The sequence below is a fragment of the Coffea eugenioides genome, chromosome 11 (genome assembly GCF_003713205.1).
Source record: "Coffea eugenioides isolate CCC68of chromosome 11, Ceug_1.0, whole genome shotgun sequence".
NCBI lineage: Eukaryota > Viridiplantae > Streptophyta > Magnoliopsida > Gentianales > Rubiaceae > Coffea > Coffea eugenioides.
In genome coordinates, this window is record NC_040045.1 from 1,561,357 (window position 1) to 1,576,983 (window position 15,627).

At 43.3% G+C, this 15,627-nt stretch overlaps 1 protein-coding gene across 1 annotated transcript; it reads left to right on the plus strand.

Annotated features, from left to right (window-relative positions):
- The first annotated feature begins 1,983 nt into the window (after window positions 1-1,983).
- LOC113751439 lies at window positions 1,984-3,122 on the plus strand. Its single transcript, XM_027295451.1, has 2 exons — window positions 1,984-2,490; window positions 2,613-3,122. Exons 1-2 carry the CDS (start codon window positions 1,984-1,986, stop codon window positions 3,120-3,122), a joined length of 1,017 nt encoding a protein of 338 aa, XP_027151252.1.
- The last annotated feature ends 12,505 nt before the right edge of the window (window positions 3,123-15,627 follow it).

Consider the following 15,627-nt stretch of genomic DNA (forward strand, 5'->3'; position numbering starts at 1 on the left):
TGCCAAATTTTTAAAGTTTGTCGAAAAACATGACTGAAACTATCTTGTGTGCTCAAATCAGCCACTTTGAGCTGAAATTTGATTACCTTCTGTTTTAGAATCTTGGAAAAGTGTCTTCTAGAAATTTTTAGTACTTTGAAACAAGATTCCAATGGTATAAAATTTTTCATTTTTGGACCCACTGAGAGTAAGTTCTGATTTTTCCTGAAAGTACGAAATTAATAGACACAAGCGAAAAAGTTCTAGGGTAGCGACTTCTTCGGAGGAAACCGTCTGCACTAGGGTTCACCAAGCGGCTCGGCCGCAACTGCATGGTGGCCATGGAGCCACCGGAGAAGCCTTCCCCTGGCGGAGCACCGTTGTCCTTTGCAGCGGTGGTCTCGTCAGCACCACCAGAAAGCAGGGCGTTGGGCGAGGTGGCCTCCTACAGAGGTGAGCCGGCCTTACGTCTCTCTCGGCAAGACATAGAGAAGCTGTCACAACCTTTCCAGAATGCTTTGGTGGGACGCTTCCCCTACAGCCGACCGCCAATGGAAGCAATCAGGAAGTTTATCACATCCATAGGCTTGAAAGGAATCTGCACGGTGGGTCTGCTTGACCCCAAACATGTTCTCATCAGGCCCTCTCTCGACGATGATTACACGAGGTTATTTGCCAGGAGGCTGTGGTATGTGCAGAACTCACCCATCTCGCTATCCAAGTGGTCGCTGGATTTCAGAGCACATCATGAATTAGCGGTTGTCCCGGTGTGGGTTGCGTTCCCGGAGCTCCCGATTCCCTTCTTTCAGAAACACCAGTCGCTGCGTCTCGCGGCAACGCTGGGTCGCCCTCTCCGTGTGGATGCGGCGACCAGTGACCTTCGACGACCCTCGGTGGCTCGGGTGCTGGTTGAGGTGGATCTCGCAACGACACCAGTGAGGCGGGTGTGGATAGGAGATGATGAATACGGCTTCTGGCAATCGGTAGAGTGGGAAAACTTACCTGTGTATTGCAATTTCTGCAGCACCTTTGGTCATGAGGAAGCGGGCTGCTTCAGGAAAAATCCTTCACTGCGTCGGCAGAACGAACCTCAGAAACCTCATGTGCAATCGCGCACATATGTGCCAAAGATTGCCAGGACCCAAACTCTGGAAGGCCCAGCGGAGGAAGAGTTGGCTGGCAGACATGTGCTGGTGGGAAACAGCCAGGCGGAGGGACAAACGAACTCGCATGCGGCTGGGTCTGCCCAGGCTCTGGGGCAGCCGCGACTGGGTGCGGCATCTAGCTCTGGAATTTTGTTGGAAGCCAGCCAGGCAGTGGTGGCGGAGAGCCATGACAGGGACCAACTGTCAGCACCTGTGGGGGAAGAAGACCAGCTCAGGGAATGCCATCCGGTGCTGCTGGCCGCACCACAAAGGGAGGAACAGGACAGCCCGCCAGGTGTGGATACCATGGTTCAAGGAATGGAGCTTGGGATATCACAGAATGTGGCCGTCGAGCAGGCCAACACTTTTGCTGCACTGGAACTGTTGGAGACGTCGGATGAGGAGGACTGGCAGGCAAGTGCCACGGCCTCCCTGGCCAGCGGGAGGGGTCCCCGGCTACTGCGCAGCAGATCAGCTCGGCATGAGGGAGCAAACGTCGGGTCATGGAGCCAGCTACGTGAGTTCCAGACGGTGTTGAATCGACGCTTTTCTGAGGCGGAGCAACAAGTCAATTGCCCGTGCCAACAGCAGCTGGGGGCGGGGATGGAGAGCAAGGAGGCGACCTTGGTCATACAGCTGGAGGGTGCGGGTGAACCTAAAAGGAAACGGGGCAGACCACGCAAGGAGGGCACAATGCAGGTACCAGAGCCTCAAACTTCTTATACATTACGGTCCCATGTTAGATCCGATTAATTTGTTAGTGTGGAACATAAGAGGGGCCTCTCGCCGAGATTCCTTGCGGTACTTACATAAGTTGTGTCGCGAAAACACTATTCATTTGGTTTTTTTGTTGGAGCCTATGTCGGAACTGGCTCAATTAGACAGGGTACGTAGACAGTTGCAATTTGACCACGCCGGTAGCTTTGTCAGTGGGAAGATTTGGGTATTTTGGGGGAACATGTTGAGCGTGGATTGGGTGGAATACGCGGACCAAATGGTTCACTCCCGCGTTGTGCTTGCCTCTGGAGCGGCATTTTGTGTGACTGGGGTCTATGCGAAATGTACTAGGGTAGGGCGAAGACCACTGTGGGAAGCCATGGAAGAGGTGGCTGAGCGTGTCTCGACTAGCGGACCATGGATGGCAGCAGGGGACTTTAACGTGGTTTCGGCAATGGAGGAGCGGGAAGGAGGGGCACCGGCAAATGCACGGAACATGGAGGAGTTCAACGACTCCATGTTTAAGTGTGGGCTTTTTGCCCTCGAGTTTGTTGGCCCAAAATTCACCTGGACAAACGGCTCGGTCTGGCAGCGACTGGACCGCATATTAGTGAATGGCAAGTGGATGGATGCCTATCCAGTCTCGAAGGTCTCGCACTTGGCAAGGGGTCGTTCAGACCACGCCCCCTCCTTATAAAATGCATGACTGCCAGACTAACACCGGCCAAGTTTCGATTTCTGAACATTTGGCGGCGACATCCTCTCTTTCAGGAGGTGGTGAATGAGGCATGGGGGTCGGAGGTGCGAGGGGTAGGAATGGTCAAATTCTTCAACAAGCTGATGAATGTGCGCCATCATCTAAAGCAATGGAACCGGGAGGTCTTTGGCAATGTCACCTCCAACGTGGCACAGGCGGAACAGGAGCTTAAACAACGGGAGGGTGACTATGACACGCATCGGACTGATGAGTACAAACTTCGACTTCACGAAGCGCGGGCGCGATATAATAGGGAGTTGGCGGTGGAGTGTGCATTTTGGAGACAGAAAGCAGGTATTAAGTGGATCCAGGAGGGAGATGCAAATACTGCCTTCTTCCATGCGGCGGTCAGACAACGGCGTAACTCCAATTTCATATCGCGCATCAGGGGGGAGGACGGGGGGTGGCATGAGGCGGCAGACGAGATAAAGGAAGTTCTACTCCGAACTATTTTCTTCCGCCAGCAGGCAAGGCCCTCTGCCAGACCTCCCCTTTGGGGTTCCCAAGGTGGCGACGGTGGATAACGAAATGCTAAAGTGTCTGCCTTCAGAGGAAGAGATCCATACGGTGGTGTTCGGAATGGATGTGGACAGTGCACCAGGGCCGGATGGGTTTGGGGCAGGCTTCTATCAAAGTTGTTGGAGCTTTATTAAGAAGGACCTCGTGGTGGCCGTCCAAGATTTTTTTCAAGGCATACAACAGCCAAGGGGATGGTCACGGTCACTCCTAGTCCTAATCCCGAAGAGAGAGGGAGCTTCACATTGGCGGGAGTTCCGTCTGATCAATCTATGCAATGTGAGTTCCAAGATTGTATCCAAGGTGCTCGCTAACAGGATTAACCGGGTACTGCCTCAGCTGATCTCCCCTTGGCAAGCGGGTTTTGTGCCTGGGAGGGGAATAGTGGACAACATCCTACTGGCACAGGAGCTGATGGGAGAGCTCGATAGGCACCTAGTGGAGCCCAACTTAATTTTAAAACTAGATATGGAAAAGGCATACGATCGAGTGGAATGGCCCTTTCTGCTTTTTATGCTCAGACAGTTTGGCTTTGACGAAGTGGTGGTGGACCTGCTGTTCAGAACGTTCTCTAATTCCTGGTTCTCCGTGTTAATTAATGGGGAGCCGTCAGGCCTCTTCAAATCCACCCGAGGGGTGCGACAGGGCGACCCCCTTTCCCCTGCTTTATTTTTGTTTGTTGCTGAATTCCTTGGCAGGGGACTCCAGCAGTTGTTTGAGGAAAAGACAAGTAGATTTTTTATGGCAGCTGGGTCTCGGGTTCCGTATTTAGCCTTTGCAGATGACACGATTATCTTCACACGATGCTCCTCAGATGCATTAACGGCAATCAGAGACTTCCTCCAATCATACCAGTCATATTCGGGCCAAGCGGTGAATGTCAGCAAGAGTTCCTTTTCTCCATCCCCAAGGCTGGGAGAGGCACATCTGGGGTTAGTAAGGTCCATCCTTGGTTTCAACGAGCAGAGACCTCCTTTCACTTACCTAGGCATCCCTCTAACTCGTGGCAGGATTACGTGTGGGATCTTTGATGGCCTCTTGGCCAAGATGCGGCAGAGACTATTTCATTGGAGCTCGAAACTGCTGTCTATGGGTGGCAAGATCGTGCTCATACGGCACGTGCTGAGTTCGATACCTTTATACTGGCTTCAAGTCCTCCAACCTCCACGGGCGGTGCTGGGGGCAATGGCGCGACTCTGTAACGCCTTCCTTTGGGATAGCTCGGATTCCCGGCGCATTCATTGGGCGGCTTGGGAGAAAGTGTGTTACCCGGTTGAAGAAGGGGGCCTGGGGTTTCGCTCGCTCGAGACACTATCGAAGGCGTTTGCCTGCAAGCTGTGGTGGAAACTGAGAGAGAACGAGTCGCCGTGGTCAAACTTCATGCATTGCAAGTATGTGAAAGGAGTACACCCAGAGCTGGTTACAATACCACGGCCGTCGGCTATGTGGCGTCGTCTATTGGAGGTTCGGGAATTCGCGGAAGGAAACATTCGATGGTGTCTGGGCGATGGACTCGTAGACTTTTGGCATGACAGGTGGTGCGCTGACGTCCCGCTTGCCCAGCTGGTGCCTGGGGCAAGCCATTCGCACCTCTTGGTGGGGGAGCTCTTCATAGACACTGGGTGGGATAGGCAGCGCCTGCGCAACATGGTTCCAGGGTATATTTTGGAAAAGATTCTACTTACGTGTCTTTCCTGGCATGCGGGATCGGATGATTTGGGCGCCGTCTCAGACAGGTGAGTTCTCCATCACATCAGCCTGGGAGCAGCTCCGCAAAAATAGGAACATCTCCTCTGTTGACTCCCTGGTATGGAGTCCGGTGATTCCCAGGAAGATCTCCTTCTTTGGGTGGCGTGTCCTGAGGCAGTGGGTGCCATTGGATGGAATCTTACAACAAAGGGGAAGGCCCTTGGTATCTCGGTGTTCCTGTTGTGGGAGTGCGACAGAGTCAGTTGAGCACCTTTTAGTTACCGGACCAGTGGCAACAGAGGTGTGGGGTTATTTCGCTAGTCGGTTTGGTATTTTGACGCAAGGCGGAGAGGTGCATGCGCGACTCGCCAGTTGGTTTTTTTCCCACGGTTGGGTGAGGAGTAACCACATTAGGGTTCTCCTCTCTCTGGTGATTCTCTGGTTTATATGGAAGTCTCGGAATGCAGCTCGATTTGAGGGTGCAGTCATGGCCCCTAACCAGATTATCGTACAGGTGTCCTCATTTATTGGGCAAATGGGTAGAGGAGGACGGTTGAGGCGGGACAATTTCAAGGGGGACGTTGACTGTGAGTGGGCGGCTTTGGGAAGGGCCAAGAGGAGGCACGTTGTGCCCCGAGCAATCGTGTGGTCAAAACCAGTAGGGCACGCGTTCAAGTTGAACACAGATGCGAGCGTCGCCGAGGCCGGCGCATCGGGGGGAGGGATAGTGCGATCCACAGATGGTAGCTTGGTATTTGCCTTCTACAAAGAATTCGGGGAGGCCGATGTGATCACGGCAGAAGCGAAGGCTCTGCTAACAGGTTTGCAACTATGCCATGAGCGGCATGTAACACAGGTGGTGGCGGAGGTGGACTCAAGTACTTTGGTGAGCCTGGTGTCGTCTTGCGGAGCTGCTCGTTGGCCTTTGGTCAACACCCTTCGTCATATACAGTGGTTGGTGGCGCAACTGGGAGTTAAGGTGGCCCATATATTTTGGGAAGCAAATATAGTGGCGGATGCCCTAGCATCATCGGGGCTACGGCGAGATGTTATCTTTACAACTAGGGCAGATCTCCCACGGAAGGCGCGGTCTGCGCTACAGTTAGATAGGCTAGCAGTTCCTTCAGTCCGTCTTTGTGGTAACCGGGGGTAGTCCTACCAGGGTTAGTTAGACGAACAACGCTGGCTCTATGTACCGTGGTTTTGTTTGCAATAAAATAAAATAAATTAAAAAAAAAAAAGATCAAAAAAAAAAAAAGTTCTGATTTTTCCTAAATTTGACATGCAAAACTGAAATTTTCCAACTTGATGAGAAATGAGTTTTGGAAACTTTTTCCTTATCTTTTGATAATGATTGAGCGTTTTAAACTCAATTTCATGGAGGAAATAAGTTTTTCTCGTGTTAATAAATCTGCATTTTTGAACCTTTATTTTGAGTGGTTAAGATTCTTTGTTTGAGGTATTGATTAGTCTAAATGAGTGTATCCAAGCGCTCAAGGAGATCTGCAAGAGAATCTCAAAACGGATGCCTAACGACTTAATTGCTCGTTCACTCACTCTTATCTTGACTTGGTGAGTGTCAAGTGTGTAAAAAATTGTTACATGCTTAATTGTTATTATTAATTGAGTATTTTGAATATGCCAGATCGAGTGTGTACTTTATAACACTTGTTGTCGTTTAAGTGAAGTGTATTTGAATTGTTTGAAGTGAATTGTTAAGTGTATTAAGTGAAGTGTTGCAATGGTTAATTATGCTATGGTTGCATATGTCGATTGGAGTAAATCTCCTTGACTCATAGTGATAATAGTGGGGGATGCGCAAATCTCATCGACCGACCTTGCGACTCGAGCCGGCATGGGTTTGGTCGAGAAGGTTGGTGAGTCATGGGAAAAGTGTATAAGTTTAATCTATTGGAGAGATCTCGCTTGGCATACTCGAGTAGTATTGCCTTATATAAAAGAAGTCCGGGCCCGGAGCAGGGGGAGTAACGGTGAACGGGGAAGAATAAGTGAAATTCTACAGACTTATAACCTACCTGGTTGACGGAGTGTCAACGCGTGGAGGTACTGGATCGAGCAAGTGGAAAATAGCTCTTGAGAACTCCTATATCCTTATCACATGTGTTTTATTGTTAATTGTTAATTATTTGAATGTTACAGCTTTCATTCTTGTTCAAGTGTTATTGTTATTTGAACTACGTGTGTTGCATGTTTTCTTGGCCTCACGAGCACCCGCTCACTTCGTTAAATTTGTTTTCCTTAACAAGAAGTGAACTGGAAGGGATTATGGAAAAGCCTACTTGAGAATTTTGGAATGTATTTGTCTAGACATCTTTTGGGAAGTTGTATATTTTGGAAAGTGGATGTATTTTGAACTTGCGGTGTAAGATTGGATATTTATATATGGAAGCGACTTCTCTTTCTTACTTCGTCTTGTCTTATTAGTTATTATGGTATTAAGATTAAATGAGAATTGTACTGAGTCCTGGCGAGAGTTGGGTAGGCGTCCCGCCAATACCCTTTGGTTCGCCTTAGGGAGGAGTCACACTTCCTATCAACCCTAGCGAATATCATAATGTCATCTGCAAAGTTCAAATGGAAGACTAATAAGCATCCCCGCGGCAGCCCAAAACTAGTTATAGTCCCAATCATAAATAGATTATTGAGCCCCTTACTAAGCATTTCCGCTACTAAGATAAATAGGTATAGCGATAGTGGATCCCCTTGTTTAAGACCACTCGAAGCTTGGAAAGAACCACATGACTTCCTATTGATCAACAATGAGAATCAACTTGCAGTTAAATTATTCAAAATTAGAGCAACAAAGTGGGATTGAAAGCCAAATTTTTGCATCAATTTAGACAAAAATAGGCCAAGAGACCCTCTCAAAAGCCTTCATCATATCCAATTTGAAAATAATGTTTTTTCCCCGTACCTTCTTGTGCAATGAACACACTATCTCCTGGGCCAATAATATATTATTAGCAATTTTACTACCTCAAACACAAGCGGACTGCTCCATTGATATTAAAGATGGTAACAAAGGCTTTAAAGGATTGCATAGCACTTTAGTGAACACTTTGTTCATAAAGGTGCACAAACTAATGAGTCTAAAATCCATAAAAGAGAAACAAGCATCCTTTTTTGGAATAAGCACTATGAGCATACTTGCAATGGATTTAGGAATTGGAACTCCAATAGAGAACTCCTGAACTGCATTGAATACGTCATGAGCCAAGAAGTCCTAGCAGTGATGGAAAAATACCCTCAAAAATTCATCTGCACTGGCTGCACTATTTCCATCCAACCCAAACACCTCATTTCTGACCTCTTCTAAAGACAACATTTGAACAAGATTTGGATTCTGCTGCAATGTAACTTGGAAAGGAATATTTTGCAAAAGCTGTTGAGCTGCGTGCTTCTCTGCAAGGTCATCATCGGAGTCCTGCTAATCTTTGTATAATAATTTCTGGAAAAAACCACTCTCTTATCTACTATAGCATCCAAATCTTCAATCCATTCCTCTTGAGAGTTTTTGATTCGATTGATACGCAATTGTGCTCTCTTCTCTCTCAAGGATTAATGGAAAAACTTTGAATTGGACTCGCCCTCCTTTAACCACTTGACCTTTGCTTTCTGCTTCCAAAAAAGCTCCTCATTCACCAAGGCTTGGAGGAGGTTTGCTTGAGCTTGGCTCCATTCAAGGTGGGCTACCTTTGTATTCTCCAACTCAAGTTGGATTTCTTTTTGACGAACTAGCTCCTTTGCCTAAACAATCTTGTCAAAAACATTACTGAAGGTATCTCTGTTCCAAGCTTGCAAACATTTCTTCAATCACTTCAATTTACTTGCCAAGACATACATCCCATAACCTTTCAATTGGCAAATTCCAATTCTAATGAACTGCACCCTAAATATGGAGTGATTGATCCACATGTGTTGAAATTTAAATGATGTTGGACCAGACCGATAGGGATTGCCAAACAAGCAAAGCAAAGATGTATGATCTCAAGTTGTACTATTGAGATGGTGGACATAGAGGTTCGGAAATTGCATTTCCACTTACTATTGTAAAGAACTCGATCCAGCCTGTTCCAAATTTGTTGCGCATTGTGAGTACCTGACCATGTAAACATACTTCCATTCACCTGTGTCTGCCTAAGCAAGCAACTATGAATGAAATAATTAAAGTTTGCAATTGCTTCAATATCTTGGGAGAAATTTCCTGAGTATTCATCCAGTGAAGCGACAACATTGAAATTACCTCCCAAGAGCCATAGCCATTGCCCAACTATTTGTTTTATTTACAATAAAGCAATCCAAAGCTCTTGTCGCTCTTGTCTTGTGCACTTCGCATAAACAAAGGTGCAATGAAAAACTACCGAGACAAACTCATGTGTAACAACCAAATGAAGAAACTGCTCACCAGTTTTTAAAACATTCATAGCAAATGAATGTTTCCAACAAACCCAAATTTTGTTGGATATATTAAAAAGGCCTAGATGAAATTCAAGTGTCGTCACAAAATCAGATAGAATAGAAGAGTCAATCATAGGCTCCAGAAGTAATTTCTTTAGTCTATGGGATGTTGCACGACCTGCTACACCTCACACATTCCAGATGAGCACTTTAATCATTAAATCAAAGGAGACGTTATAGCTTGAGAAGCCTCAACAGCTTGTCGAGTAAGAATCGTCCTGGGTCGTCTTAAAAAGCATTTTTTCCTTGCCCGTTTTGTTTGGTATAGCTGTGTTAACATCTCTTGATCAATCAGGTTTTCAAAAGGTGGAATAGGAGCAAGCCTTGCATCTATCTAGACTTTGAATGTGCAAATTAGCTAGTTGATTAGCTAAGGTTAACGGCTTATCCATATCTAAAACCCAGTAAAAAACATAAGTCTGTTTGGTAGACAAGTTCTTCTTAGGAAATCGTTTTGCTCGATCGAGTCTACAGTCATAGTAAAAAGAGAGAGAGAGAGGCTGCACATTGCGGTTAACAGCAAGATTAACAACAGCCATCTACTCATTTTTCCCCCTACATTTGGTCTTCTGATAAACCAGAAGAGATTGACTAGACTGCAGGAGATTTCAGTGCACAGAAAGGAACCGAAAGAGATTGTTCGTTGCTGCAATTAACAACTGTCACTTGATCACCACTCTTTGGCTGAATGTCCAGCTGATAAACAAGAGAAGTTCAAGTAGACACTATCAGATTTCGGTGCGCAAACATAATTAATAGCATCTACCTGATCATTACCTTCCTGCTGGTTTTGTTCAGTTGATAGACTAGACGAGTTCGGGTGAACTGATCAGGTCTCAGAAGTTCCCGCTGCAATTTCTCTTTCACAATCCATGCCTTATCTTCATGAGCTTTAGATTGGTGTGATGCATTATTTTTTGGAGCCTGATCAACTTTATTCTCCACAACATTACCCGAGCTTCGGTAAGATTCAGATTTATGGCCTAGCTTCTGGCACAATGGACAATAATCTGATAGGTTATCATATTTCACGGTCTGCCAGAATCCTGAAGCTCTATTCCCAATCCAAAGTTTATCTGGGAGGGACTGTCGCAAGTCCACCTTAATGCAAAATCACACTACGTTGGGTTGGTTAAGAGAGATTGTTGAAGTGTCAATCTTTAAAGGTTCCCCAATCAGTCTAGCAATCGAAAAAAGGTCCCTTATTAAAGAGATGAAATGAAAGTCATGGAAAAGATACACACACTGGAGCTAATGGTGATTCGGTCTCTCAGAGAAAGAAGGTGTCTATTTAAAAATGGGTATTACGAGCCCTTGCAAAGACCAGATGCCCCTCAACCAACATCGCAAATAATCCTTTTCAAGCTCGAATTAATGAGAACATGTCGTGATCTATTAAACCCAGCAAAAAAACCCCTTGAAAACCAATCGCTTGAAATTCTTTCTGGAACGCATCCATACTCGGTCTTCTTTTAGAAACTTCCCAACCAATGAGAAGCAAAAAGGGCTGGAAAGGGCATGAATATCATTTTCAGAGAAAAAAACCCGTTGGTTTACCTTTGTAGGTAGAAGGCTTATGAACTATTAAAGGCTGTTAAGGGGAAAAATTAAAAGCTTTAGAGGCCTTAGGAGCAACACTCTGCAGGTGTTGCGAAACAATGTCTGCAAAAGATTTCTTGGGGAGGAGGGATACAAGCCCTACAACCACAAGTTTGCCATGGAGGAACCCTAGCGATTACAATAGAAACCCTAGCAATTACAACTTCGTGCCTTTGAAGTGATATGTCATTTCTATTTGTAAGTTATAATACATAAATTTTAACTACTTTTCTAGTTGCAATGGCTATCACCCTTCATACTATGCTTTGAGTCTCCATCACCAAAGCAATTTTGTACTACTAACTAAATCGAGAAGAAGGCTGATTGGTCCGATCCGAATTTACCAACACTGGCTTCAGGTTGCATTATTATACCCAAAGGCAAATTCTTCGATGTTGAGCTTTAGTATGCATACGTGTAGTTGGAATTTGAACTCTAATATTGTAATACTTGAAAGTGTGAAATAGTAGTTTAGAAACAAAGATATGCCTTCGAATCACAAGAGTTAGTCCAATAATCAAGAGAGGACTTTAAGAGTTCTCCTCATTAGTAGATTCAGGATTCAAATTTTAGGCATGATAATTGAGGATGGAAAGGGTGAAGGAAGGGATGAAAGATAATAAAACAATGAAAAAGAGATATGCCTTCAATCTTCTTAATACACACAGGGGTTAAGGATGGATAGAAAGTTGAAAGAGTAAACCAGCCATCAAAAGATGCTCCATTTCCATACACAAATTCTGTTCACCCTTTACACACAATTGATCATTGTCCCTTATACTAGTCAGTTGAGTTTTCCCTCATTTATAGAATATGATAGCATAAATCCTACTAATTGACAAAAAGAAGAAGAAGAAGAAGAAATTAAAGTTTTACACACTTTTGTTTTTTTTCTAATTAATCATTTTCAAACATATTACTAGTATACACTACACAAAAATGTTGTTTAGTATACAACCAAAACTAAACATCCATAATGTTGGGAAACCCATAAAACATTTAGTTGGAGATTTCAATGGCCTCAACCTCTTGCTTCTTCATTTCCTCTATCGACATGGTGATGATAAGCATACCATTCTCCATACTAGCCTTCACCTCACCCATCTTGGCCTTGTCTGGTAGCTTGAACTTGCACAAGAACTTCTCGCTTCTCCTCTCTACCCTATGCCACTTGTCGTTCTTCTCCTCTTGCTCCTGGCTCCTTTCTCCACTAATTGACAACACCCAACCTTCCTTAACTTCTACCTTTCCTTTCCCCTTCTTCAATTTCAAAGATCTGATCTGAAGAAAATAGTGCTTCATTTGCCACGAAAGATGCTTAGAATGAGCGACATTTCTGGAATGCTCGGACTACTTTTTATAAAATTGATGTTAGATTCAAGAAAGCTTATTAAGCTAGCTGCTTGTATCAGGAGCTACAATTGTGACAGGTGCCGAACTTGTGCAATAACAAAAACCTAGCTACCATCAAAGGCAGTCAAGAATCAATTCCACGTACTGGAGTAGGGACTTTGGATGTGCAATGGGTTACTTTATTCACCATGGCTCTGAAAAGTTTGTTTAATCCGATATACTAGAATTGACTAGTTGATAGCAAAATATTAACTCGTAGACAGTGGCAAGTAGGGTTGTCTCCTCAGGGACTGGCGACAATTCGCTCTTTTTCAAGTCAAAGAGAAACAAGGGTATTGAGAATTAAATACTAATGAATTATTAACCAAATTAATCAACTGTGAAAAATAATTAAGAAAGATAATTACTGGAAAAAACTGTAACTAAGGACACACTTCAGAGATGGTTCATGTAACTGATTATTAATTCAAATATAGCTCTAACATTCATTAATAAACAAGTTTTTAATTGCCGATACGATCTGATAATTAGTTTCTCCTTACTGTTTCGATAACCAAGGTACGACTATTGACTATTTCTCTAATCTAGAGATAACCTAGGTATGACCATAGGATTTAATTTCCTGATTGCATTAAAAACTAGAGAAATCTTGCTCTAATCAATAAACATGCTACGAGAGTTTATTTAAATTAGATTATACACTTCCCTGGCACAAATCCAATTATGCCAGTCACTATCGGGATTAGAGCCGGCAAACCATTACGAATTCAACCAATCCAATTAGCAAATAGATTACATGAATAATTAAATATCGCGCACTATTCAATCATACACAATAATCATAGCCACGAAAAGTAGAAAATATACAAATACCAATGAATGAAAGAAGCAATTAAAATAATTTAGATCTCACAGTTATTGTTGAACCAAATCTTCAGTTGTTCCTTGTTTAGAAGTATGAAGTTAGTTCTCCATTAAAAGCATCTGTTGAAACTTTTAACTATTTTCTCTCAAAATCGGTCAAAAAGGAAAAGACAAAGCAAGAACACTCTCTTTTTGGTCCTACCTCTAAGATGATCTGCCGAATTCTCCTTTTTTTTGGCTCTCTCGTAATTGATTGGTCTCCTAATACCAATCAAATTCCTAAGGAGTTTTCTATTACAATTTAATTTCCTAAAAACTCTCCCAATCACTTGAGAATGATTTCGCAAAATCAGGAAGGTCCTGATAGCTATCAAATTAGGAAATTGATTCGAATTTGGAGATTTCCCAATATCAATCCCGACTTTCCGACTTTGAACAGTCAGTTTAGGCGTACTCACATGCAATAATTGGATATTTTTCACTAGAAAATCTTCATCTAAGCACTTTTTGCTCCACCTTCCTACAATTAGCACCAAATGCCAAATATAAGTAAAATCTATCAACTAAAATAATATTTGGTAATCTAAACGAGGGAAACAATCATAAAATTAATGATAGAAATGTAACCTATAAATTTCCCCTACACCTAAACCATGCTTGTTTTCAAGCATGAGAACAACAAATCAAGCAATCAAATTCAAACAATGGCTATTGCTGAAATCTTTTATTGCCATGATACAATTAAAACACATGTCAAGTATTAGTGGCAATTTTCAAGAAATATCTCTCCAATTAGTTTTCAAGATCAGGGACTCTTCCAATTCATGACTAACTAATCTAAGAATATAAAATATTTAACCAGCATCCATTAACAAAACGTTCAACTATTAAGCAAAATTTCAACATTAAAATTCAAGGATCAGCGGGCTAACAATTCATTCAAACACTTCCATATTTTTCACTACTAGCACATATACATTTTTTTTTCTTTTCTCGAATATCCCCACACTTGAGTGTTTTTTTTTTCCAGGGGAAATGCTTAGTCTTTAGCCATTTAAGTGTTTTGACGTGAACTCCGATATTTGCCAAATCAAGGAACCTGGTTACTCAACTTTTATCGTTAAAGGACCATATACTTATAGTTATCGTCACTTTTTGATACGAAAGTCGATATTTGTGGTGAACACTCCCAATTACTAAGCAATGATATCTAGCGTAGTATAGCTAAACATGATTCAAATAAGCACCAAAACTAAAATTAAAGACCACACAAGCCTACTTCATTTCTTAAACATGGAGAACTAAGATTAATAGTTGAATCAATTTGCACAAAAAATGCTAAACAAATATTTACAATACTTAGAAAAGTTAACCAAAAAGTGTAAAAGTTACAAACTCTCAAACATTCACCAAAGAGATATCGTTAAACTTAACCATGTTATACTTAACACCTTAGAATGTAAAATCTTAACAATAGAAAATTTGAGACATCTAATCATTGTTTGTCAGGAACAATCACAAATATGCACAAAGATAGGTAAAAATTGGATAAAATTCGACAAAATCAAACAAAAAAAATTCCAACAAAATGCCTACACTTGAACTTTTTCAATATATTATCAATATGCTGCTCCCCCCACACTTAAATCTTACATTATCCCTAATGTAAGAGATAAAGAATAGAATATGAAATAAAAAGGACAAAAAAACTTTCCTGAGCACGTAATGGAGGGTCTCGAACAGCTATGGCATAGGTGGGAATGGTGGTATGAAGCCAATATGGTGGACCTTCACTGCCCCAAACCAAAATCGGAGATGCCAACAGATAGCGGAAATGGAGATGGTTATGGGTGGTGGCAAGCAACAGTGATGGCGTGCAAGCGGTGATTGGCAGCCGCGTACATTCGCAAAGAGAGGGAGAGATAGCAGCGGCAGCAGGAAAGGAAGAACAGAGGAGGGAGAAGAGAAAGAAAAAGAAAGAAAAAGAGGAGAAAGTGAAAGAAAAGGGCAGCCTCCCTTTTTTTTTTGTTGTTGAACCACTGCGTTCGACATGGGTACGCCTAACTGCCCTCGAGTCTTTTGACCAACCCTCTAAAATTAACTTCCTTAACCGTGACCACCTGATGTGGGCACTCCTAATTATTGGAGAGTCTTCTGACCAATTCTCGAAAATTAAGTTCCTTAAGCATAACCACTTGACGTGGGCATGCCTAACTAGTGGGTAGTCTTCTGTCCGTCAAATTAAAAATTGCTTCCTTAGGTGTGATCACTAGATGCGGGCACGCTCAACTACTAGATTCCTGCCACAAAAGCAACAAACCACTAAACGCAACTAACACTTAACAAAAACTCCAAGAACATAAGAAAACTAAAACAAAGGGCCTTGGGTTGCCTGCCAAGCAGCGCCTTTCTTTAACGTCTTTGGCTAGACGTTAAACACCACTCCTCAATCTGGATGTAATTCAAATTTTCTTGTATTCAGTGACATTCCTCCGGGATCCAATTAGCTTTTGGGTGCAACCATCTTCT